The sequence below is a fragment of the Doryrhamphus excisus genome, linkage group LG8 (genome assembly GCF_037039965.1).
Source record: "Doryrhamphus excisus strain RoL-2023G ecotype Guam linkage group LG8, RoL_Dexc_Guam_v1.1, whole genome shotgun sequence".
NCBI lineage: Eukaryota > Metazoa > Chordata > Actinopteri > Syngnathiformes > Syngnathidae > Doryrhamphus > Doryrhamphus excisus.
The window spans coordinates 2,059,125-2,086,437 of NC_136364.1; the positions used below are offsets into that span (position 1 = coordinate 2,059,125).

At 43.5% G+C, this 27,313-nt stretch overlaps 1 protein-coding gene across 5 annotated transcripts in view; it reads right to left on the bottom strand.

The window, feature by feature from the left end:
- Positions 1–27,313, bottom strand: part of arhgap42b (Rho GTPase activating protein 42b) — a 64,061-nt gene that overhangs the window by 7,329 nt on the left and 29,419 nt on the right. The window contains exons 1-18 of one of the 5 annotated variants that reach the window (XM_078792610.1): positions 25,459–25,681; positions 24,637–24,708; positions 17,973–18,074; positions 17,744–17,854; positions 11,023–11,127; positions 10,699–10,828; positions 10,536–10,636; positions 8,095–8,204; positions 7,401–7,457; positions 6,883–6,961; positions 6,708–6,747; positions 3,649–3,711; positions 3,491–3,565; positions 3,060–3,144; positions 2,904–2,962; positions 2,715–2,820; positions 2,396–2,555; positions 26–176 (exon numbers count right to left, since the gene is read on the bottom strand). In XM_078792610.1, the coding sequence (XP_078648736.1) occupies positions 26–176; positions 2,396–2,555; positions 2,715–2,820; positions 2,904–2,962; positions 3,060–3,144; positions 3,491–3,565; positions 3,649–3,711; positions 6,708–6,747; positions 6,883–6,961; positions 7,401–7,457; positions 8,095–8,204; positions 10,536–10,636; positions 10,699–10,828; positions 11,023–11,127; positions 17,744–17,854; positions 17,973–18,074; positions 24,637–24,708; positions 25,459–25,515 (1,663 nt within the window). In that variant the 5' untranslated portion in view covers positions 25,516–25,681. Of the gene's footprint in view, positions 1–25; positions 177–2,395; positions 2,556–2,714; positions 2,821–2,903; positions 2,963–3,059; positions 3,145–3,490; positions 3,566–3,648; positions 3,712–6,707; positions 6,748–6,882; positions 6,962–7,400; positions 7,458–8,094; positions 8,205–10,535; positions 10,637–10,698; positions 10,829–11,022; positions 11,128–17,743; positions 17,855–17,972; positions 18,075–24,636; positions 24,709–24,988; positions 25,431–25,458; positions 25,682–27,313 lie in introns of those variants that run through there. The other 4 variants (XM_078792611.1, XM_078792612.1, XM_058079491.2 and 1 more) reach the window with 4 other exon arrangements.

Sequence of the window (27,313 nt, forward strand, 5' to 3'; positions counted from 1 at the left end):
TGATGTCTTTGACATCAATGCTCACTTTCTGCATCGGCCAGACACAGCGTGGGGGTGTAGATGCTGCGAGGCTTCCGGGGGCCGGCAGACAGACAAATGGCTCTGCTTCTGCGGGAACCGGGCTGGCTCTGAGGTTGCAGCAGGGGAACGTTGGGGTCTGGAAGCTGGTGGAAAATCTTGACAGCCCAGCAGAAGAGCAATTAATTAAAAGTCCACAATCAGTGAAGCCAAGAATGACATAACAGGGCAACACAGCATCTCAATCAAGCCATCCATCCAGTCAACCGTCCATCCATCCATGTGTCCATCCATTCATCTATGTGTCCATCCATCCATGTGTCCATCTAAACATCCATCCATGTGTCCATCCATCCAGTCAACCGTCCATCCATCCATGTGTCCATCCAACCATCCATCCATGTGTCCATCCATCCAGTCAACCGTCCATCCATCCATGTGTCCATCCATTCATCTATGTGTCCATTCATCCAGTCAACCGTCCATCCATCCATGTGTCCATCCATTCATCTATGTGTCCATCTAACCATCCATCCATGTGTCCATTCATCCAGTCAACCGTCCATCCATCCATGTGTCCATCCAACCATCCATCCATGTGTCCATTCATCCAGTCAACCGTCCATCCATCCATGTGTCCATCCAACCATCCATCCATGTGTCCATTCATACAGTCAACCGTCCATCCATCCATGTGTCCATCCAACCATCCATCCATGTGTCCATTCATCCAGTCAAACGTCCATCCATCCATGTGTCCATCCATTCATCTATGTGTCCATCTAACCATCCATCCATGTGTCCATTCATCCAGTCAACCGTCCATCCATCCATGTGTCCATCCATTCATCTATGTGTCCATCCATCCATGTGTCCATCCAACCATCCATCCATGTGTCCATTCATCCAGTCAACCGTCCATCCATCCATGTGTCCATCCAACCATCCATCCATGTGTCCATCCATCCAGTCAACCGTCCATCCATCCATGTGTCCATCCATTCATCTATGTGTCCATTCATCCAGTCAACCGTCCATCCATCCATGTGTCCATCCATTCATCTATGTGTCCATCTAACCATCCATCCATGTGTCCATTCATCCAGTCAACCGTCCATCCATCCATGTGTCCATCCAACCATCCATCCATGTGTCCATTCATCCAGTCAACCGTCCATCCATCCATGTGTCCATCCAACCATCCATCCATGTGTCCATTCATACAGTCAACCGTCCATCCATCCATGTGTCCATCCAACCATCCATCCATGTGTCCATTCATCCAGTCAAACGTCCATCCATCCATGTGTCCATCCATTCATCTATGTGTCCATCTAACCATCCATCCATGTGTCCATTCATCCAGTCAACCGTCCATCCATCCATGTGTCCATCCATTCATCTATGTGTCCATCCATCCATGTGTCCATCCAACCATCCATCCATGTGTCCATTCATCCAGTCAACCGTCCATCCATCCATGTGTCCATCCAACCATCCATCCATGTGTCCATCCATTCATCCATCAATGCGTCAATCCATCCATGAATCCATCTAAGCATCTGCCCATGCGTCCATCCATCTGTCCATCCATTCAACCATCCATCAACCATCATCGCAATCAATGTCAGTCTTCTTCCCAGCTCATTTATGTGCTTACTTTTTATTTTTTAATAATTTTGGAAGAATAATTGAAAGAGGCTGCATGGTGGACAAGTGGTTGGCGTGCAGGCCACACAGCTAGGAGTTTACATGTTCTTCCCATGTGTGTGTGGGTTTTCTCTGGGTACTCCGGTTTCCTCCCACATTCCAAAAACATGCTAGGTTAATTAGCGACTCCAAATTGTCCATAGGTATGAATGTGAGTGTGAATGGTTGTTTGTCTATATGTGCCCTGTGATTGGCTGGCCACCAGTCCAGGGTGTACCCCGCCTCTCGCTCAAAGACAGCTGGGATCGGCTCTCGCATGCCCGTGACCCTCGTGAGGATAAGAAAATGGATGGATGGATGATTGAAAGAAGCACTCAATTGAAAAGAAGGACACATAATGAATGAGAGTAATCATATCTCAAATAGCTGGGGATGATAATAATATGTAAATTCTACAATTCTGTGACTCCAGAGTGTGAAGGATTCAATAATGTCTTTCGTAATCATTTCTTCATGATTTGAAGGATGGCATTAGAATAAAAAAGAATAAAAGCACAAACTAAGTATGTCATATATGACATGTATGTCAAAGTACAGTATTGTCGACACACAAAAGACTGAATCATTCATTTCACACTATGCTCTCATTTATGATTATGATGTATAGACGTATTTGAATAATTTTTGTTTTACACGATTGCAAATATTAGCAACATTTAGGACTCACTTTGTCAAAATTCTCAATGAGAATTTCCACCACAATATTCTGGAACTTGATGTTCATCATGGCGGCCACCGTCTCCTCTTGGGATCGCATCAGCGTGGGCCCGAAGACGACACCCAGGTTGGACACCGTCATCATGTTGGACTGCTTCTCGGCAGAAACCCTGCAGGCGGAAACAACACGTCAATGCTGGGGAACCTTCAACTGCACCAGTGGTGACCAAAGTGCGGTCTGCGGGCCGTTTGCGGCACGTAGCTATTTTTTATTAGCCCATGGAACAGTCTGCAAATATCATTTACAAATATCATCTGCCTCCACATACATGAGCAGATGTTTGAGTAGCAGCTCCAGCATCTCCTTGTTCTTGTCAGGCAGCTTGTGGACCAGAGCATGGACAGCACACACTCTGTAGTTCTGGTCATCAGATTCTGAAGAGCAAAGGGTTGCTTGTTGATGGATGACGCAAGGATGGCGTGTCCAATCCTTATTTATTCTTTTACTGTCAACTTACTGACAGCCAAGATGAAGTCCTTGTGCAGCTTGAAGGTCATCAGCGGCTCAGACAGACACCTTGGGCATGAGGAAAAGAAACAATCAAGGATGAGCCAACATCAGCAGCTGATCTTCTTCTCTACCAAGCATGATGATGCCAAATGAAGCTTCCTACCTGAGATAATTCTTCAGGCCGCTGGTGATGGTCTTATTGTCCCACATCTCGGGATCCAGGTCCATGTCTGCGGGTGCTTTGGATGCTTTTGAAACACATTACTTAGATAAACACATAAGGAGTAAAAAATGACCATGCTATGACCATATGGCTAGGATCTATAATATTGTAATCTACATACTATTTGGTCTTTCATACTTTTACTCCTGAGCTTCCTAATGGAAATAAGCCTCCACTTCTATAAAATCACCACCAGGGGGAGCTCTTCACTAACGTCTTACAGTCTAGAGTCCTGTCAGAGGCCATTAATCAACTACAAAATGACATAATTGATAGAATTATGCTTGGAATAATAAGAGAATATTAATGTCCTCTAACTAGCACACATGACCAAGAGCATCTTCTGAAGTTGATCTGCTGCTGTGACTTACAAAAGACTGTGGCCATCAGCTTCTGCACTTTGGAGTTGACGCCACCGACCCGGTACAAGCCTGTGGTGTTTATTCCTGCACGAGTCAGGGAGAGGAGGAGAGGAACAAATGACTGCAGGGCTGCGGTATTTACCACGGCTGCAGAGTGCACACCTCACCTCTGGTCTCCACCAAGTGGATGCACTTCCTGACGAAGTTAAAGCCCGCCTCGTTAAGGAACGCTGTGGACGACAGCAGAGCATGTTGGCATCACTAACTGGGGGGGGGCAAACACAGCCAACACACCGCTGGCTGGGGAGTCAAAGCACATACTCATTGTTCATTGTGTTTGCTCATTCATATTTCCCATTGGACATCACACGTCCTTTATTCAGATACATTCCAGGTGTCTTAGTCAGTAAAAGTGTCCAATTCTATTTCCTTATTTGATGTGCTCTGCTGCTTAGACACCTTTACAAATAAGACTATAAGATTAATAAGATCATAAGCGCAATAAGATTAATAAGCTCAATAAGCTCACATTTTCATCTATTGTGAAGAAATGTATTTCTCTTCACTCTTTCAATGTCTAGGGTGAAGGAGTTCATTAGTTCTAGAGTTAGTTAGTTTGTCCTAGCTGACAGTGTCCACTGATCATGTGCAGGCCTCTCCAGAGTGGTCATGTGATGTTCCTGTGACATCTTGGCACCGTATCTATACACCAGTGCCATCTGCTGTACAACTTCTTTAGGACCACAGGCCCCCTTGTCCCGCTCTGGAGTTTTTACTTCCCATGAAGAACTACAGTGCATCCGGAAAGTATTCACAGCGCTTCACTTTTTCTACATTTTGTCATGTTACAGCCTCATTCCAAACTGAATTAAATTCATCTCTTACCTCAAAATTCTACACAAAATACTCCATTATGACAATGTGAAAAAAGGTTTTTTTGACATGTTTTGAATTTATTAAAAATAGAAAACAAAAAAATCACATTTACATAAGTATTCACAGCCTTTGCTTAATACTTTGTTGATCCACCTTTGGCAGCAATTACAGCCTCAAGTCTTTTTGAATATGATCCCACAAGTTTAGCACACCTATCTTTAGGCAGTTTTGCCCATTCTTCTTTGCAATAAGTCTCAAGCTCCATCAGGTTGGATGGGAGACGTCTGTGCACAGCCATTTTCAGATCTCTCCAGAGATGTTCGATCGGATTCAAGTCTGGACTCTGGCTGGGCCACTCCAGGACATTCACGGAGTGGTTCTGAAGCCAATCTTTTGAGATCTTGGCTGTGTGCTAATGTCTACTGTCTATATGGTCAAGGTACATGACCAGTCTACTGAGGTCAAGAGCGCTCTGGAGCAGGTTTTCATCCAGGATATCTCTATATATTGCTGCATTCATTTTTCCTTCTATCCTGACTAGTCTGCCAGTTCCTGCTGCTGAAAAACATCCCCACAGCATGATGCTGCCACCACCATGCTTCACTGTAGGGATGGTATTGGCCTGGTGATGAGCAGTGCCTGGTTTCCTCCAAACATGGCGCCTGGCATTCACACCAAAGAGTTCAATCTTTGTCTCATCAGACCAGAGAATTTTCTTTCTCATGGTCTGAGAGTCATTCAGGTGCTTTTTGGCAAATTCCAGACACCCTGCCATGTTCCTTTTACTAAGGAGTGGCTTTCGTCTGGCCACTCTACCATACAGGCCTGATTGGTGGATTGCTGCAGAGATGGTTGTCCTTCTGGAAGGCTCTCCTCTCTCCACAGAGGAACGCTGGAGCTCTGACAGAGTGACCATCGGGGCCTTGGTCACCTCCCTGACTAAGGCCCTTCTTCCCCGATCGCTCAGTTTAGAAGGCCGGCCAGCTCTAGGAAGAGTCCTGGTGGTTCCAAACGTCTTCCATTTAGGAATAATGGAGGCCACTGTGCTCATTGGGACCTTCAAAGCAGCAGAAATGTTTCTGTATCCTTCCCCAGATTTGTGCCTCAAGACAATCCTGTCTCGCAGGTCTACAGACAGTTCTTTTGACTTCATGCTTGGTGTTTGTGCTCTGACATGCACAGTCAACTGTGGGACCTTATATAGACAGTTATTATATTTCCAAATCATGTCCAATCAACTGAATTTACTGCAGGTGGACTCCAATTAAGCTGTAGAAAGATCTCAAGGATGATCAGTGGAAAAAAGATGCACCTGAGCTCAAGTTTGAGCTTCATGGCAAAAGCTGTGAATACTTATGTAAATGTGATTTTTTTGTTTTCTATTTTTAATAAATTCAAAACATGTCAAAAACATTGTCATAATGGAGTATTTTGTGTAGAATTTTGAGGTAAGATATTAATTTAATTCAGTTTGGAATGAGGCTGTAACATGACAAAATGTAGAAAAAGTGAAGCGCTGTGAATACTTTCCGGATGCACTGTACATGGACCGCTTTGGCCGCAGGACCGCCATCAGCCCTTCATGACTAGCCACCACACCAAGGGCCAACATTTTCCCATCCATCTTTCCTGACCACACTTGCAGGCATGCTGGAGCCTAGCCCAGCTGAATAGTCAACATGTTTTAATATCAAATAATCTAGTTTTCATGAAGAGACATATAAGGGTACTTGGGATTTGTGCCAACACATTTAACCAAATGTTTTGAAAAAGTGTGTGTAAAGGTTTTCATGATTGTTGTTTTTATTGTCATTATTCTTATATCTGATGAATTGGATCAGGGAAGCTGGACTTGGACCTGGACGAGTTCACATGCTGGGATGGAAGCGTTCAAATAAAGTAAAAGTAAAGTTCTATGTTTCAGGAGTGAAATACACAAATGTGGCTTTTCTCCTGACTAAGTCGTCACATACGTTTCATAAGAGCAACCAAGGAGGCATGGAACACTCTGTCTGCTTTACTCTCATACCTGGGAGTCTTCACTGTGGGTGGAATTCACCCATGCAGTCTCTTTATTTATGCTGTGTTCTTCTCCAGCAGATATCTGCAGCTGTGTGTCAGATAGATGGATGGGTGAATGCCCCTCCCTCCACCCCCTAGTCAAGCCTCGTCAGCCAGAAGCACACGGCACACATGGCAGCAAGCAAGACCAGCATGAGGTGCTTTCACGGACATCGGGACGTTACATATATGCCATGCCTCACCAGTTGAAACCACTGCTGTATATCAAAGTGTGCTGATATGCTGGATGTGTTTCACTGCCATGTAAAAGTCATTAGACAGCACTTACTCTCCTCCTTCTTGCTGAGGATGGCAGGCAGGTTGTAAATCTGGAGAGAAGAAGATCAATTACTGATGCTTTCAATGAGTCTTTCACATGAGCTTGTAGTTTCCAGCAACAACCACAAGGAGGAGCCAGTGAGCCATCATGACTACTGTGGTCAAGAAGAGAGGAGAGTTCCTACCGGCTCTTTGCCATCCATGGCCTCCAGCCACAGCCTCCGGTTGGACTCGGACAGCGCCTGCAGCGTCATGACACCGTGCCTGGAAGAGTTCCACACAAATCAAAAAAGCTGCTTCCGGTCTGGTTTCACCGGAGGGACAGACGAGCGGGACGTGTTTCCACAATAAAAGGACGAGTGCCACCACAATAATTTGAAGGCCAAAGCGTGCCCTGGCTCGGTGCTTCACATTCCACAGCTGATGGAAAGGCTGGATGTGCTTATTATCAGTGTGACTCACCCGCAAACATGCATCAGCTGCCATCATGACGTCTCCAAGTTAGCCAAACACACAAATCAACCAATGTCTGACAGTGTCCATCAACGAATTCTTGATCATGTCACCAGGCAACGGGAGATGATTTTAGGCGGATATCAATCACATGATTAGAAATAAAGACATTGCGTGATTGACCCTCGGGTCTAGCAGAAGAATCTGTGACGAACGTGCACATGCAGGTCGCTCACTGAAGATCACGTACCGGACTTTACGGAAAAAAGGAAGCGGCCTGAAAAGATTTCCACGACAGATGGCGTTTCTACGTGTACAAGAAGACAAAAGAAGCAGAAGAGAAGGCTAGTGGCTTGAAACGTTGAGGTTATTTGCAATCGGGGTGGGGGGTGGGGGGTTCACGCCAGACCCACATGATCGCATGGATCACACCATCATCCCTACTGCAAAAAAGGTCAGTAAGGATAATTCATGATGTGCTATATATATCACTATATTGGTACCCATTATGGCATTGGATGCTCATATCACCTCCTACTTCGGTACATTATAAAAAAAAAACCCAAAAAAACATAAACTGTATTATGGAAAGCAGGAAGTGAACAAATGTAACAGTTACTGATTGTAAAAGTACCAGATGGAGGGGTAGGATTTAATAAGCTTTGCTTCTTCCTACTCCTTTTGGACATGTGGAACTGTGAACTGATTATGTGATGCATTCAATTGTAATCTGATGCATGTTCAAATGAAATAAAACCATTACCATTCCATGGAATACCAACACCCGGACTTATCTCCTGCTGCTTGACAACAAAAGATCTCAACATGCTCACCAAGCACCATGGAACGTTTGAACAGTATCTCAGCTCATGAGGAAAAACACAAGACAGGCTTTGGGTAATGTCAGTAGGACCGACGTTGTACGATGACAGGACGTGACAGACCTTTCCACCACCTCGATGTCGAAGCAGAAACGCTTGTCAATGGAGTCAGTTTTCCTCCGAATGCACGACTTCAGCTTGAACATCTCCGCCTGGTTCAACACCACACCGTTCTACCAATAAAACACACATCACACACTTGATCACAATCACCACAAAACCATCAAAACGTGCTTCATCATTCCCCCGGGACACACAACACATTACTAAACTCGACTAAATCACCCACACTTCACTGATAACACAACTGAGGCTGAATCCCAATTCGAGCCCTTAGACCTTAGAAGCTCGGGCCAAGGGGAAGAAGCACCGAAGAAATGGGACACCACTTGGAAATGGGGCACACATTTTACACTGTAACCTTTGCTTATTTCTATAAATAGAGTATATCAAATATGTATATGTGATAGAAATAACCATATGACAAATGTATAAACCTTATCAAGCACAATTTTGTCTTACGGATGGTTTTCCGAGAAAGACCCGAATGTAATTTTGTTAGATCTGACTTTTCCATACTGGGATGGTAGCTTAGGAATGCTACTACCAGCATCTCCTGCAGAAATGACACAGCATGATGGACGGGCTACAAATATGACGTCATTGGAAATACAATCATAATAGTAATTTAGTAACAGTGTACTGAAACAAGTATAGTAAAAAAAAATAGTTGGGCAAGATTAGATTCCAAAAGCTGAGTAAAGTTAGATAATGTGGTGTACTGTCCACATACGGACATGTTGTTTACATATTTTATCTAGCCGACTTCCTGACCATCCACACTGTATGATGGATAAAGTAAACATACCTCACTTTGTCCATAGTTGGTGGACTAGGTTGGCTATCATTCACAGTAAACAGACTTCCCCAACATGTGCTGCCTTACATGAAAGAGTACATTAAAAAACGTCGGGCAGCACCCGTGCGTCCACGGAGCTGAGGGGAACCAGAGTTCTCAAGTTCTTGTTTCTTAATGCATAAGATTACATGCAATCCAGAAAATAAGTAAATGTCACAAAAAAGTGGGCTAATAAATTGACACACAAAGTCTGTAGATTTCTGAAAATAACAGATGAAATTTCTACACTCTACAAGAAGCAATGAAGTCTGTAAAATTAAAAATTAAAAATAAAAAATCACGAAATTTTCAACTACAATGATGAAAATGGTAACATTAATGATGATTATAATGATGGTAATAATGATAAAGATTATAACAATAATGATAATAATAATAATATTACAATGATAATAATAACAGGGGAAACAACACATGAATATATCTTGCAAAAAGGGGTAGGCATTTATAAGCTTTTGCTTCAGCCTACTCCTTTTGGGCTTGGGATCAGATAGTTGAATACAAATGTAAATAATGGAAAGTTATATTTTCATTGAATATAGTAAGAAATGCACTGTAATGTTTCATATATTTGCCCAAATAAAATTAAAAAAAATAATAATGAAAAAATGTTTTAAAAACATGATTATATCTTGCAAAAAGGGGTAGGCATTTATTAGCTTTTGCTTCATCCTACTCCTTTTGGGCTTGTGATCAGATAGTTGAATACAAATGTAAATAATGCAAAGTTATATTTTGATTGATTTAACAAATGCACTGTAATGTTTCATATATTTGCCCAAATAAAATTAAAAAATAATAATAATTTAAAAAAAAACATGATTATATCTTGCAAAAAGGGGTAGGCATTTATAAACTTTTGCTTCATCCTACTCCTTTTGGGCTTGTGATCAGATAGCTGAATACAAATGTAAATAATGGAAAGTTATATTTTGATTGATGTAAGAAATGCACTGTTATGATTCATATATTTGCCCAAATAAAGGGAAAAAAAATTATGTTTAATTGCTCACATTTTGTTTATTTCGGTCTCTGCACTTCTGTCTTCTCAGCAAATGTTGTAGCTCCGCCTTCCCCTTCCTTTCAAGGGGGGGTCCCTGAGCAGACTTGCTATGAAGGAGTGTTTAGTCCTTAGCGCTTACCATCTTACCCTTCGGTTTAAGGAGAATTGGGACACCACTTGTTTCTCTTGAAGGCGCAAAACCGAGGGATAAGGGGTAAGACAAGAACCAAGGGGTAGAAATGGGATTCAGCCTCAACATCTCATGATAGCAACCTTCCTTCAACTGCTTGACTATGCTGGTGTACTGTATTTGTATGACTATGTATATTTATGACTATGTATATGTATGACTATGTATGTGTATGACTATGTAGTATGTATGGGTATGACTATATACTGTATGTGTATGACTATGTACTGTATATGCATATGACGATGCTGGTGTACTGCATGACTATAAGCAAAGCAAAGTGGAATGTGTGTAATAAAGTTGTGTAATTTAATTTTATGTGTGCATATGCACTTATATAAGGTAATATAGGACCATATAAGACAAGCTAGGGTAAATGTAAAGTAGAGTACTGGTTTGGCGGCTGCCTTGTTGTCATTGTTTCTGATGGTGAAGGTCTTGCTGCTCTTCTGGTAGGTACAGTAGTGTCTGCTCCACGTGCATCCGAGAGGACCTGAAGAAAGCGTTCCATCAAAGATGTTCACCCCTACGTGACCTCATTGTCACATGACTCACGTTTCTCCTGCACGTACAGGAAGCCCTCCATGCTCCACCGGCCTGGAGCTTTGTAGTCTTGCTCTGCACACCTGATCCTCCTCATCAGCTTCTCCACCTCCTGCTTGGTGCTTACAAAGTTGTTGCGCGTCTGAGAAGAGAAGAGGGTAACTCTTCTCATAACCTCCCATCCTACTGGAGCTCTCAGCATGAGGACAGAGAGAAATGTTTGGCCGTGTCAAATGTCAGGCAGCATCTTCACTTTTACTCTAAGCCAAGCCCACATGTCAGATCTTATTGACAGCTCCTGAAACACCTCGCCCCCTTGAGTGTGGTACTACTCACGTTCTGGAGGTTGAACTGCAGCTGCTGCTTGTACGGCTCAAATTCATGAGCTAGCTCGTATCCCTCGTGGTAGAAGGTAAACAAGCCCTGCAGGAAGGCCAGGAGCTGTGAAGGAGCAATGCCCAGGTATTAAAGGGACAGTTGGGTATTTTGGACATGAAGTTGTATGACACCCCCATAACCAGTGAAGTCCTTCAACAGCGACTCACTCCCCATTGGTGTCCTGAGTCCAGTTCTGGTGGGATTTGTGTTGAGGATCAAAATCACCTCAGAACTAAAGTTTCAATGTAGCCACTGTGGTTCCCATATTATAGCCAATGGCAAGCAGCCAAAGTTGTCTAATGGCAGGAAAACCATGGAATTTCTATGGCAACGCAGTGGCAAGGTAAAGTAGTATACATGTATAAGAAGTAGGGCCATCAAAGTAAACGCGTTAATGGAAGTTCCCTTTAACGGCGGCAATTTTTTTTGAGGCGCGATTAACATGCTCCTCCTGTTTGACCCTTGACCCCCACCGTAGTTTGATTTTGAAGCACGGTAACTCTGTAGCCACAAGCTGGAACAAATATTGATGGGAAATGGAGACAGAAAAGAGTATTTAGATTAGTTAGCTTCAAAGCCATGGCAGATGGCTCTTGTAGCAAGACCAAAGTTATTTGTTTGACTTTTACGGATTCCATGGCCTGCCAGAGACCGGAGCAGTGCAGGTATTGTTTTTATCGTCATATACAGTGCTACCTTGGCATAAAAGTGGCCCAATTAAACCAGTGCTTTTCACATTTTTACATCTCTCTGATGATTTTTGTATTGAACTGCCAGCTAAATTGCAGTTCCAGCTGCTATTGACGGGCTGTCAATGTGATGACCGTGGCCGAAATCCAGTGTTGTGCTAGCATTAGCCATTTAGCATGGAACTACCACAATGATGCACACTAGCACTCAAAGTCATCAAATCTTACCTTTATGCATTCCCACATAGTATCAGCGTTTGGGAGCAATTATGAAGTGAAAGTAAAAGGGGGAAAATACATACCATATATATATATATATATATACAGTGAAGAAAATAAGTATTTGAACACCCTGCTATTTTGCTATTTCTCCCACTTAGAAATCATGGAGGGGTCTGAAATTTTCATCGTAGGTGCATGTCCACTGTGAGAGAGATAAACTAAAAAGAAAAATCCAGAAATCACAATGCATGATTTTTTAACAATTTATTTGTGTGATACAGCTGCAAATAAGTATTTGAACACCTGTGTATCATCTAGAATTCTGACCCTGAAAGACCTGTTAGTCTGCCCATTAGAAGTCCACCTGCACTCCATGTATCATCCTGAATCAGATGCACCTGTTTGAGGTCGTTAGCTGCATAAAGACACCTGTCCACCCCATACAATCAGTAAGACTTTAACTTGTAACATGGCGAAGACCAAAGAGCTGTCCAAAGACACCAGAGACAAAATTGTACACCTCCACAAGGCTGGAAAGGGCTACGGAGCAATTACCAAGCAGCTTGGTGAAAAAAGGTCCACTGTTGGAGCTATCATTAGAAAATGGAAGAAGCTAAACATGACGGTCAATCTCAATCGGAGTGGAGCCCCATGCAAGATATCACCTCGTGGGGTCTCAATGATTCTAAGAAAGGTGAGGAATCAGCCCAGAACTACACGACAGGACTTGGTCAATGACCTGAAAAGAGCTGGGACCACCGTTTCCAAGGTTACTGTAGGTAATACACTAAGACGTCATGATGTGAAATCATGCATGGCACGAAAGGTTCCCCTGCTTAAACCAGCACATGTCAAGGCCCGTCTTAAGTTTGCATATGACCATTTGGATGATACAGAGGAGTCATGGGAGAAAGTTTTATGGTCAGATGAGACCAAAATAGAACTTTTTGGTCATAATTCCAATAAGCGTGTTTGGAGGAAGAAGAATGAAGAGTACAATCCGAAGAACACCATCCCTACTGTGAAGCATGGGGGTGGTAGCATCATGCTTTGGGGGTGTTTTTCTGCACATGGGACAGGACGAGTGCACTGCATTAAAGAGAGGATGACTGGGGCCGTGTATTGTGAGATTTTGGGGAACAACCTCCTTCCCTCTGTCAGAGCATTGAAGATGGGTCGTGGCTGGGTCTTCCAACACGACAACGACCCGAAGCACACAGCCAGGAAAACCAAGGAGTGGCTCCGTAAGAAGCATATCAAGGTTCTAGCATGGCCCAGCCAGTCTCCAGACCTGAACCCAATCGAAAATCTTTGGAGGGAGCTCAAACTCCGTGTTTCTCAGCGACAGCCCAGAAACCTGACTGATCTAGAGAAGATCTGTGTGGAGGAGTGGGCCAAGATCCCTCCTGCAGTGTGTGCAAACCTGGTGAAAAACTACAGGAAACGTTTGACCTCTGTAATAGCAAACAAAGGCTACTGTACCAAATATTAACATTCATTTTCTCAGGTGTTCAAATACTTATTAGCAGCTGTATCACACAAATAAATTGTTAAAAAATCATGCATTGTGATTTCTGGATTTTTCTTTTTAGTTTATCTCTCTCACAGTGGACATGCACCTACGATGAAAATTTCAGACCCCTCCATGATTTCTAAGTGGGAGAAATAGCAAAATAGCAGGGTGTTCAAATACTTATTTTCTTCACTGTATATATATATATATATATATATATATATATATATATACATCTCTGGGCATCAGAGAGAAATCGCAGCTCTCATTAAACATTAAAAAACTGTGGGATTTCTAATGAATACAGTATTGCAATAAAATAATGAATTAATAAAATAATAATGAATTTCTGTGTATTTTAATGTGTTTTAAAAGAGAAATGAAATTACATTGAGTTTGCAATTTGGATGAAATGTTTTATGACTATTGCCCCGTGTTTTAGGTCAGGGGTCTCAAACTCAATTTACTTGGGGGCCACTGGAGCTCGGGTCTGGGTGAGACTGGGCCGCATCAGCAACAACAAAAAAAAACGCATTCATTAAAAACAAAAAAATTTAAAAAAACATTGCTTTGGTTCCAATTTTCTACAAGAAAAGCTCTGATAAAACATTCCACTGTTCTCAAATATCTTACTTTTTATTCTTCTACACAAAATAAGATGAAAAATAAATAGACAAATTAAGAATAAAGAAAATCAATCAGTAATAAATAAATATAATAATAATAATAAAAACTTAAGAAACCACATATAGTTGGTGGGTAGACAAATGATTTTTTTCAGATTAAAATGAACAAAGCATTATTAGAGCCCTGTAGATATGACAAAACACGACTATAGTCACATTTATACTCTTTTTATTTACAACATATTGCGCAACTGCAGGGTCTTGAGACACATGCTAACTCGCAAACTAGAGGGCTAGCGACCTAAACGGTAGCCTTCATCCTTTAAACTTAAATAGCCAAAAACTTACCACTTCCACACGGATAGGGAGGATAACTATTAACAGTTATTTAACCTTTAACATGAACATTAATTAAACGTAATAATTTTTTCTTGGTACATGATACCATACAGCATCCATATCAAACTAACATTAAACTTTCATATCAAGGCGGGGGCCTCAAACTAGTGTCCTGCGGGCCACATTTGGCCCGTGGGCTGCGTGTTTGAGACCCCTGTTTTAGGTATTTTCATTTGTACATTTCATGACGGAAAGGTGCACTGAGGCAAATCTTTAATAATAATCCTTTCTGAATGTTCGTAAATGGTTTTTTTTTTACTCACAAACATTTAGAACTAATATCATAAATAAACTATTCTTATTTAGGGCTGATGCAAATAAACAAAAACATGTTTGTGTCAGTGAGTCTCACTCGCTCACATTTTGTATTTGCTGAATGTTTGTGGGCGAGTTGAGATGTTGAAGGTTGAGATGTTACGAAAACCTGACTGTTCTCCTAATGAAAGGCAACAGCGTGACTCTGGGACAAATTCCTAATATTTGCCTACCGCGATATGAAATGTAACTTGTGTTCCTCTGTAATAGAAAAGTAATTAAATCAATTAATTGCTTCCATCGAAAAGATCGAAAAGTTGCTGCAATTGCTTACTCAGATCTTATTTGGACTTTTTGGAGCATGTAATTAGTCATTATGGCCTCATGTCTGCTTTCTATCTCTGGCTTTAAAGGCATCATTCATTAGGCATCATCTAAGTCAACAGCAGTAGCTAATACTGCATTTTATTTCTCTACTACACTTGTGGTACAGCTCTATATTGGCAAAAGCCATACGTGTACTTCATCTTGGGACCAGAGAGTATTCTCTCTCCTGGGGGAACATGACAGCAGCTCTCCTTTGATGGGAGTTTTTCTATTTTGGCGGGTTGAATTAATTGAGCATCCACATTGTTTTGAATTTGTACATATTTGCATCCAGACGAGAATGAACGACTGGGTGACAAGGATGCAAAACACAAGCACGCCTACATGTGGCGCTGTGAACACACGCACAGATGGAAGCACCAACACACCAAACTATAGAAGAACAAAGAACGTATTTCCACTTTCTAAGGCTCATCGAGACATAGGACATAGTGGAATTACTCTTTGGTACATTGTGGAGGACAAGAACGTGCACTGAGGTGTCATGTCATGTCCTTCCAGATATTCAGCTGTCATGTTGGCATCACAGATCACTTCTGGTCAAGTGACGGCAACAAGCTGGCATGAGTCTGTGACATCATCCATCAGCTGTCTCTACGGATACCACAAGCCTGTTGATACCATAAAATACTTGAACCTGTAAAGGTTTCAGTGTGGCTAGTGCAAACACACACACACACACTCACAGTGTCTGGCTGTGGTAGCAAATGGTGGAGGATGAATCATCCCATCATCTGTGCAGAGATAAATGACAGCTGAGCAAAGCTGACCCACGGCCTGGAGATTTACATATCTGGCCCGCTTGCTACGTAGGTGATGACAGTAAGCAAATGGGAGCAGCAGACTGGACGGGGTGGAGGTTTCTTTAGAGGAAACATTTAACTCAGGTAGACTAGACATTTAATATGATAACATCATTTTCTCCTGCGAGATCTTACTTATCTTCTAGCTTCCATTTGGATTGACACTGTCACAACACAGTATAACACGTTTACTGCTCTGGCTGCCATTTTGTACTCAATACTGTACTAAATACTGATCCACAGTCCAGTACCAATACCATGAACACAGGTCCTTCTTTTTTCTGTGCCTTCTATAGATATAAAAGCTGCCAAAACAGACAGCTCATTACTGCATGTATCCTGTGTGTCCCATTCATGTGGTGGGACACACCTATTTAGAATATAAAGCCTTCTGTGGTTTTATATCTTTTTCTGTCATAATTTAGAGAACTTCCTTCCTGGGTGCATTCATGTCACATACTATCATTAGCGTTGGCTAGCGGCCTGAGGCATTGGGAGCCAGTGTGTGCTGAAGCTCGTCGCTAGCCGTCTGGTAAGTAGTCGCTGTGGTGTGGCCAGGTGTCACTATGCCAGTAAAGGTGGTTTTTGGGCGTATCGATGTTAAGTTACTACCAAAGACGTATTTTATAAACATTAGATTTCGGTAAAACAGCCCCCCTTTGTGATGTCACAGAGCAGCGGACTTCCTTATATGGGCATGGCTGTAAGTCAGATAAGATGAGCTGCCCTCCCCAAGCTCTGCTACTCTGTTTACAAAACAAGCTCAGGCAGAAGTTATTGTATTTTCATCTGTCAACAGCATCTCACAAGGGAAATGAACGCTTCTGAGCTCCACCGCACCAGTGGTGCTACGTTACCGCTCTGAGTTCATACACGGTAGGTCAGGGGTCTTCAGCCAGTAGATCATGAGCTGCCAGTAGCTCCTTAACACTTTTTAATTAGCTCTCCAAAGACTTCATTTATTATCAACTCCTTTACCCACCATATAAGAAAGTGGGGTTCGTTCATAGGTAGGAAGCGCTCTGGGCGTGTGACTAATCACAGCTGGGTGGGGGTGTCCAGAGGCGGGCCGGGGGTGTAATAAATTAAAACAGACCATTTTGGTGGGAAGCACAAATCCAAGGAAATAGAGCTGCCAGTTCTGGAAGATCTAGAAAGCTTTCTGTGAGGGTCATTGTGTGCAACTGCTCTATAGGAGTCCACAAATCAATACAAAGGGTGGAAACATGAGCATAATAGGTCCCCTTCAAAGCCTCCACAGGAAGCAGGAAGTGGAAAAGCATGGAGGAGTGTATCATGCAGAATGTTCCACACTGAAGGGACATTTCAGTGCAAAGTGTAACTAGTGCTAGGTGCTATATTTGTAAATAAATGGCGATTTTGATGTAAAACATGCTTTTGTGTTGTGTTATGGCATAGTTGTTATTGTCATATTTGGCTAAATATATATGGATACGTTGGTGTAAAAGTGAAAGTTATCTTTTCACAAAAAGCTGCTTTTCTCCCTTAGTTTTAGTCTGGAACTGATATTTTCCACAAACTTACCAATGTTCTACTTTTCATGACCAAAGAAAGGAAAAAGGTAGAAACAAAGTTTAGAGTCTAATCTTCTTATCAGTAGGTTCCATGTCTACATGGCCCCAGAAGACAATGTTCTGTGTGCCTTGAAACATCAGTCACAATCATATAAAGGTGCTGGTACTGAGAAGGATGGCTTTTGAAAAGGCTGGGATTTCATAAAAGCAATAGTACTAACAGATGAGGTATTAATACTGCATATCTTACCGGCTCCACAAACTCAAACTTCTTCTTTTCTTGCACTTCCTGTATTTTGAAGACGTACTCCAGGGAGGCGTCGTAGAAGAGGCGCCTGTCCTTATCAATCTGCATGTCGGCCTGCCAACGATCAGACAACATCAGATAAGAGAGAGGTGGTCAGCGTCCAGCAAAGAGAAGGCAGTGTTGCCTTCACAGACGTGCTTATTCAAAGCTGCTTTACTTTCACAAACTTTACCTCCTGGAGATAAGCTTCTTTCTTTTTGGATGACAGGTTGAGGTGTCTTTCCAGCGTGGAATAGTATTTCTCTGTCTCCTTATCAAATGTCTTCTTCCCATCCTAAGAAAAAGCTGGATTTTAGGTGTGAGGGGCAGCTGCCACTAGGTGGAAGTCACAGCACATTGCTACTTTCGCTCCGGAATATTCATACACTTCTTAATGACACCATCGTTCACAGTGAAGGGGGGGTGGGGGGGTCGGGGTTACAGAAAACCCTCTCAAGTTTAGCAGCAGCCCTGGAAGAAAAGACTTTGTCTTTTTGCTATGACGACAAGTCGTCCCTGGGGTCCAATTGTGGCTCCCAGAAGGTTCTGGGGGAGGAACAGGAAATGGAAATGGGCTTCTCGTGCCAGGCTGCCATTTCAAACCACAAGGCTAAACTTTTAACACCCCTCCCCGAACAACCCAAACATCCAAATTAGAAGCTTTTCTGCTGTGTTGCAGCGGCGATTGTGACCTCTCGGGCCGAGCCACTTTAAAAGAAATCCTTGGGGGGGGGCTGAAACCAGAGCCCGCTTGTTTGTTTTCATTCCCATGGCCCTGAAGTTCAGCAAGTCTAATCTAGCAGCGTTCCGCCTCAGCGAGTTAAAACTCAGCAGCAGACACAACGAAACAATCCCAGCGCGGCTGCATAAAAACAAGGAAAAATCAATAGATCATTTCACGTAGCATCTTATTTCATGGCTCCTGTCATGTCTGGCACTCTATTGATTTTAGTCAGGAGGGGATGGCGAGGCAGGGAGGGGGGAGGGGGCTGTAGAGCTAAATAAACATGATTAAGCGTGATATGATGTTGACAGCAAATACATTTCCCTTAAGAAGGCTCTGTGTGCTTTTCCTGGAGAAGAAGGGAGCTGACTGTCTGCTTTTGTAAAGTGCCGTTGATGTGACATTATTTTGGAAGCATGGCCAAGCCCCCCCCCAGGGAAAAACACCAACACACGCGCCCTCTCACTGGGGGAATGACAATAAATGAAGGAGTTGACTTTCATCCAGAACCTGCAGCCCAAGCAGCCTCTGCTGACCAAGTGCTCCACATCCCGGAGGGGAAGGAGGGGGGGCTTTCCGTCCTCCGTCACCTGGGGAGGTACCGCTTATCCTCACGAGGGTCGCGGGGGCGCTGGAGCCTATCCCAGCTGTCTTCGGGCAAGAGGCGGGGTACACCCTGGACTGGTGGCCAGCCAATCACAGGGCACATATACGTAGACAAACAACCATTCACACTCACATTCATACCTATGGACAATTTAGAGTCGCTAATTAACCTAGCATGTTTTTGGAATGTGGGAGGAAACCGGAGTACCCGGAGAAAACCCACGGGGAGAACATGCAAACTCCACACAGAGATGCCCGAGGGTGGCATCGAACTTGGGTCCCATAGCTGTGAGGCCTATCCGCTAACCACTCCACCACCGTGCAGCTGCTTCTTAATTGTTTGCCCCTTATTACATATTTATGACATTTGACACTGTGTGGTAGATTCAAACATCAGTGTGCTGACGTGGTGTTCAGACACTTCATTACACACAAATGATCAATATTCTATCAATATCATCAGTGATCATCTTAGGTGTTGGCTTTGTTGCAGCTCATTCTCCTGTGGCTGTGGCTACCTCCCATTTATTTTTCCATTCCCATTACACCCCCCCGCCCCCTTCCTGCAACCCACAACACCACAAATGTGCTGCTTTGTGGTTGTCACAGTGTGCAGCAGGAGAAAGAAATAATGTTTATTCTTAGTGCAGTGGAACGTCACCAGGGTGACTTTTCAACTGTAAAAGTGATTATTGGAGTTATGTTTGTTGTTTGAACCACTGCCCTCGCCTCGGTGGAGAACCTTCCCCGCATCCGAACTAAGAGTTACACACACAAACACACACTATAAAGGCTGTTTTTGTGATGTTTGGAGTGTCCCTGAATAAGTACAAGTACAAGTATAGGTATAGGTATATGGGTATATATGGGTATATATGGGTATATAGGTATATTGCACTGCTGTTGATGTGTTCAGGGCAGAATGAAGTTAGTCCGCTCAGTGACCCTCTTCTTCCGTCACCCTCATCACATGCTTGTTCTGGGGGGCATTCGCAAATTACATTTCATGTAATTAATGAACTCAATTAGTCGTATTAGTTATCAATTGTAAATGAGTTAACCAGGAGCGTGTCCATGCTTTTAGGACCATGGTGGGAATTAGCCGTGGTCAGGTGACTACCTGAGGATCGTGTTCTTCCCACTCAGACAGTGATGGACACCCACGATGACCCCGGCTGGTGAACCTCCAACCGCAGCATAAAATACTTTTCATTTCTAAGTAGGAGCAGAAATGTCTGCCATGACTTTCCCAGCATCGCTGGTGTTTTGGGCCTGAAGACAACAAAGTGTATAACAACAAGTAGAAAGAGCTTCAGGCAGTTTACCTGCAATACCTGTCGTGTGTGTGTGTGTGTGTGTGTGTGTGTGTGCGTAGGTCAGTGTGAAAGAGCTCAGGTGCCAGGAGCGAGTACAAACCCGCTGACTGCACTGTGTTGGCTTTACTGCACTTCTTAAAACATCTTTCTTTGTGGGATGTGAACTAGGGACTGGGATAAAAAGGGAGCGCAGCAATGGAATATTTCACTTCTTATGTCCAACTTCCTGTTCAATTAATAAGTTCAGTTCCTTTGTGGTTAATCATTCCATGTGATTACATGTCTGACTGGATGTCAACATCAGCAGGGATGTATCTTAACTTCCTAAGTTATCCATCCATCCATCTTCTATACTGCTCATCTTCCTGTTATCGTCTTCTTCATGCAGTATCTTACAAACCAGCAGACTGAGTAAACAGCGCCTCTGCTGGTGGCAGCCCAGTACTGCACTCATTTTGCCTCAATCACATCAAGTCATGCATACATCATCAATTCCACAGAACTGACACAAAGGAACAGTTTATTATGCCACCATCCCCTGGTAACAAGAGCTATGAAATATGATATGACAGCTTCTTTTATGTACAAAATACTGTAATATGCATGCCATCCTTGGTCAGTTTATAATGCCAACAATATCTGAACATGCAAGGAGGAGGAGGAAGGGAAAGAGGAGGAGACGAAGACGAATTGTTGACTATTGTTGACAAAAACCTGGAAGTATTAGTCCAGCAGGGTAGTACAGTACAGTACAGTAGAGTAGGCAGTGAAGTAGTAGTCAGTGTTGAGAAAGCAGTACTCTAAGTAAGTATACTGTAATGGTATAATGGTGGTGTTTTCAACTTGCATGTTGTTATGTAATCAAGCAACCAAAACATTCCTTTTCATCCACTTCCTGTCCCAAGGTCACCAAAAGAGCCACTAGGTGTGTATTCCTTACGTGTACTGTATGTGTGCCGTGCTTAAGGACGTCCTGCAGTGCTGCATGCAGTCGTGCATCAGCACCTCCCGGACGCCACCTCCGTCTGGGATTACTCACGGTGCAGCCAAATAAGGCCAGTGCTGGGGGATAGCCAGTCATGATGGCCGCCTTTTACCCCCTCCAAGCGGGCTAATGTTTGGCCGTAGGAGGACAGAGCCATTAGGAGGAAGTGGATGGAGGAAGAGGCGACGGGAGTGACGTGGGCTGTGGCTTTTAAGGAGTGGGGGGCACTCTATAAACACAATAATAACACTGAAGTGGGGGTGATGGGGAGTGGGTGCATCATTAGTAAATGGAATATTTTGGTCTTATGAAAACCTGTTCACAACCTTGCAAATACACTTTGGAGCCCTCCAGACATAAAGTAACATCCCTATAGTCACCTTTAAATTCACAATAGCTAATTCAGTAGACATAATCAGTAAAATCATAAATCATCCGAAATTGCGTTGCGTTGCAATAAATGTGTGGACAGGAAGTGATGTCCAGGGTTTAGCGTTTTAAGAGTTTTAGCTAGATTCTGAGCACAACAGTAGGCTGAGTTGTTATTATTATTATAATTATTCTACCAGTTGTGAGATCATTAAACCAGCAGTAAGTAACAATTACTGACACCTAGTGGCCAGTGTATAATCCTACATTCCCAATTTGAATGTGGCTTCTTTATTCCTCATACCTGTATTCGTGTTTGACTTCATGTAGCCATTTTAATACTTGGAAATGCTTCATTTCAGCAAGATGTACCCAATATTTATTGTAAATATGCATGTATATGCCGTATTTGAGCTGTATGATTCATTCATTCCTATGTTTGAACAACCATGACAGAGTGAAGCTGCAAAATACAAAGTGCAATGTATTCATAAAAAGTATGAAGCGTTTTTTTCCCTTGGCATGTTTTGTTTTAAGAGTTATTGTAGGACTTGGAGGCACTCCATCCAAATTGTAAGCACATTCAATAAGACTAAGTCATGCATACTGTATGACATGCTAGCTTGTCAGAAAAAGACGGAGGATGTCAAGACCGAACCACTAAGGGTTAAGAAGACCACATAGCCGTGCACCCAAGTAAACCCTGCGGAAGACGCGTGCCGGACTAGTTGGCTCACGTGACGGCGCCATGGGGCCGAGCAAACAAGCTGCTGTACTTTCATTTTTACTGCGCTGGAGCAGGACTGAAAGCTGGGCTGGTAGAGCAACAAAGCTACACTCCGTCTTTGCAAGTCAGCCTCAGAGGACGATGGACGCCCTGCAGCCACACTCTCATCAATCCTCCATGTCCACTCGGGTGTGGAGCATGTAACGGGATTATAGTAATCTGATTAGAAAAAAATGGCGAGATACTGTCAGGTTGCCACGATAGGATTATTAAAGCTTTTAAAAAAGTGCTGGTGAGCAGGACTGTGCAGAAGCATCTTTAAAGGAATGACAGATAGCAGAGGAGTGTTTATATACAGAGAGATAAACAGACCCTAATGCAGTGGATCCAATCAACTGCTGGCTTTATCATTGTTCATCATATGGAATCAAAAGAAATGCAAGTGTTGCTAATAGCGTAATGGTCAAATACTGTATTCATGTACTATAATGTCATGTATAATGTACAGTAATGTAAATCACAGTACTAATGGAAAAGCAGCAATAACGCAATGTTGTGCAATCACTTCTCATTTTAGATCTTTTCTATCATTACCGTATTCCTTACCCTTATCCCTATTCCTGCGGCAGTGGTTCTCACTTACTTCCCATCATGCCCCCCGACAGGACAGACATTTTCTCCTCCCACTCCTCAACACGGATATTGAAAGCATCCCCCAGCATCAGTACCATACATGACAACACTGATAGTGAAAGCACCGACCAGCATCAGTACCATACATGACAACACGGATAGTGAAAGTACCCCCCAGCATCAGTACCATACATGACAACACTGATAGTGAAAACACCGACCAGCATCAGTACCATACATGACAACATTGATAGTGAAAGCACCGACCAGCATCAGTACCATACATGACAACACGGATAGTGAAAGTACCCCCCAGCATCAGTACCATACATGACAACACTGATAGTGAAAGCACCGACCAGCATCAGTACCATACATGACAACACGGATAGTGAAAGCATCCCACAGCATCAGTACCATACATGACAACACTGATGGTGAAAGAACCCTCCAGCATCAGTACCATACATGACAACACTGATGGTGAAAGTACCCTCCAGCATCAGTACCATACATGACAACACTGATGGTGAAAGTACCCTCCAGCATCAGTACCATACATGACAACACTGATAGTGAAAGCACCGACCAGCATCAGTACCATACATGACAACACTGATAAGGAAAGCATCCCCCAGCATCAGTACCAGACATGACAACACGGATACTGAAAGCACCCCCCAGCATCAGTACCATACATGACAACACTGATAGTGAAAGCACCAACCAGCATCAGTACCATACATGACAACACTGATAAGGAAAGCATCCCCCAGCATCAGTACCAGACATGACAACACGGATACTGAAAGCACCCCCCAGCATCAGTGCCATACATGACAACACTGAGAGTGAAAGAACCCCCCCCAGCATCAGTACCATACATGACAACACTGATAGTGAAAGCACTGACCAGCATCAGTACCATACATGACAACACTGATGGTGAAAGAACCCTCCAGCATCAGTACCATGCATGACAACACTGATAGTGAAAGCACCGACCAGCATCAGTACCATACATGACAACACTGATAATGAAAGCATCCCCCAGCATCAGTACCAGACATGACAACACGGATACTGAAAGCACCCCCCAGCATCAATGCCATACATGACAACACTGAGAGTGAAAGAACCCCCCCCCCAGCATCAGTACCATACATGACAACCCTGATAGTGAAAGCACTGACCAGCATCAGTACCATACAGGACAACACTGATATTAGTGAAAATCACCCCCCAGCATCAGTACACTACATGACAACACTGATAGTGAAAGAACCCCCCAGCATCAGTACCATACAGGACAAGGCTGATATTAGTGAAAATCACCCCCCAGCATCGATACCATACATGAAAACACGGACACTAAAAGCACCCCCACTCCTCTTGTCAGTTTCCACTGCTAGTGTTGACACATCACACCTGAGACACATGGACACGAGTGCTCTTCAACTGTCCGACTGCTAATTGCACGCAGAAGTGTTGGCTTACCTTGGCGGCGCCGATCTGCTCCTTCCGAAACTTTTCCAAGGGAGTGATCAAGACGTCATCTGCATTCTGGATCTGGAGAGAAACAGACGTCAGATGTCAAGCTGACTGCTTGGTTTGATTTGAATGAAAAGCTTTGATGTCGTCTCCATTCCTTTGCATTGTTGAGCAAATGTTCCACAGCGTGTCTGACACAGGAAATAATAGCCGTGACAATTATCAGAGTCAAACATGCACTGACTTGTCATTAATAGCTTTCATGTATAACGAGCTGCTGAGCAAAGAACTGATAAGAGACGAAACCACGATGCTGGCAAATGGAGCCTTTTTATTCGTGATGTGTCGAGGCTCTCACGTTGCAGCAAAGCAGAGCAGAGCTTCACGTCAGCAGCCTGAGGTGCATTTACATTTTTCAGGAATGTTTTGACCCCCACCATCCGTCCAGCCTCTACCTCCTCTTCCACACACAAGGTAGATGAGGTGGCGACACATTGGCCACATTCAATTCATGTGGACAGGGAAGGCCTTCACCCTCAGCGTTCCGAAGACATCAGAGCAGGGTTACTTCACCAATGACTTGGTAGTACTGTGGACTTCAGTGTGAAGAACTATATAGTACATGTATGTGAAACATCAGTGCAGTAGCCAATATGGACTTTTTCTTGTGCGTCATTAATCACCGCATCCAGAACATCTGGTCCACATGGACATTCCAAGAGGAGGGTGCAGCCCTTGACGGCTGCCCCATTCCTTGTTCTAAGCCTCATGACTACAAAGTGCAGTGACACACATCGTCAGGTCTTTGTAGAAATGTCCTTGGCAGACCTTTTCCAGCATCATCATCTCATCAGCATAGCCACAGGTCATCTTCAGTGGAGTCATTCATAAACATGCAAAACAGCAGTGGGCCCGAGATGGACCCCTGGGGAAACACTCCCGGACTGGCCCCCAAATATTGTGCTCTTCCCATGAGGTACAAGACAAATCATTGCAGCAAAAAAGCAATTTGGACTTTCATGGTAGTGAAGACTAAAAGACGAAATCTCCTCCTATAAGATGCCCACCCTCTAAAATCAAATGGTTGTTAGAAATAGGGGTACTGAGTAGTACTGAGTACTGAGCAAGAGTCCAAGGATGCAAAAAAGTCATATTCTGATACATTTATATTGAATATGGACATACAGTATAATATATTTCTGCAAGACGTTGCAAAAGGCAGAGTGGACTTTCCAAGTGTGAGAAGTAGGACACAAAGCTGGATTAGTCCAAGATGTATAGCAGCTTCAGGTCACTGCGCTCCAATTACAAAGCACAGATGATATTTTTGACATGCAATCTTCTCCATTTGCTTTTGCTGATGAAGACTTGAGCCAGTGTAATGCAAGGCTCGTTTTAATGAGAGTGCTGCGGTAGAAGAGGAAGGCTTGCAAATTGGCTGATTGTCTTTGTCTCTCCAACGGCATGGTCACACTAGCTGGAATGTTCTGTCCTGGCGTGCCATGTATGCGCTCCATTCCCGATAAGGTCAGCACTTGTTTTTCCTGCAGGATGACACTTCCATTTCCGTGCCATTCGTGTGCACGTAGACAAAAAAAAACATTCCATCGGCAAATAGCTCCATCAGCGGCAGGCTTTAAATCAGGGAATCATGGCAACCAGGAGAGCACTTCTGGGAGGTAACGACATGCAGGTACAAGTGACACTCCATCTGAAGCGTGGAGGACGTTTGGCGGTCATCAAATCTCGCCGCCGTAATCCCCGAGTCATCGTGTTATCTATGTGCGCAGAGAGTAATCTCCCCGCGCGGTAATGTCATTTCCCCCGCTTTATCTCCCACGCTGCACGTCTAATTGAGCCTGCAATGTAGCCGGGCTTCCAAATGTACGTTTCTAACACTGCTTGACTTGTTCCATTCCACTCCAGCACTCAGGACAATTAAATATGTGGCACCAAGAATCTCGCCAAAGGAAATGTCCCGCTCTTATTAGCAACCTCAATAACATTTATACTTGGACTCAAACCTCTTCCATTTAGCTTAAACTTTCCCAAACCTTTTCAAAGAGGCCGTAGACCACCACCACCTAGATCCATAAGAGAGACAACATCCTGATGCAACTCTCCTACTCTGTTACCTGTGCTACTACTTTCACTCGATTACATTTACACTGCATTGGGTGGTATTAGCAAAGCCAATACGTTGACTTGAAACTTCTCACACACCACATCATGAATGAATGATGGTGTTTGGTGAGTCCAAAGACAAGTTCTATGTAGTTCTTTGGTCACTAGGCAGCATATTGCTCTTTATGCAAATGTACAGCACACAATCATTCCTATGGAATCCTCTTTCCTCTGCAGTAAACCCATCAAGGTCTTTCCACCAGAACAGGAGACACACTTATTTAAGACTGAGCCGATAAGTGGCATGCATTGTGCCCGACGCCCCGAGCAGCCGCCTCGCCACAGGATTAAAAATCCACCCGTGTGATGCTTGAAAGGAGGCGACGGCGCCGAGCAATTTCATTACAGAGCAGGGCCCGGGAATCCCAATATGCTCTTCTTCGCTTGCTCTGCTCTTAACCACAAGACAGTGGGAAGCGTGCGGCAGTCCAGGCCACCACGGGCAAATGAAAGAGCGCAGAAAGGTGCAAGCGTTGAGTGCGGCGCTGACAGCTTTGGT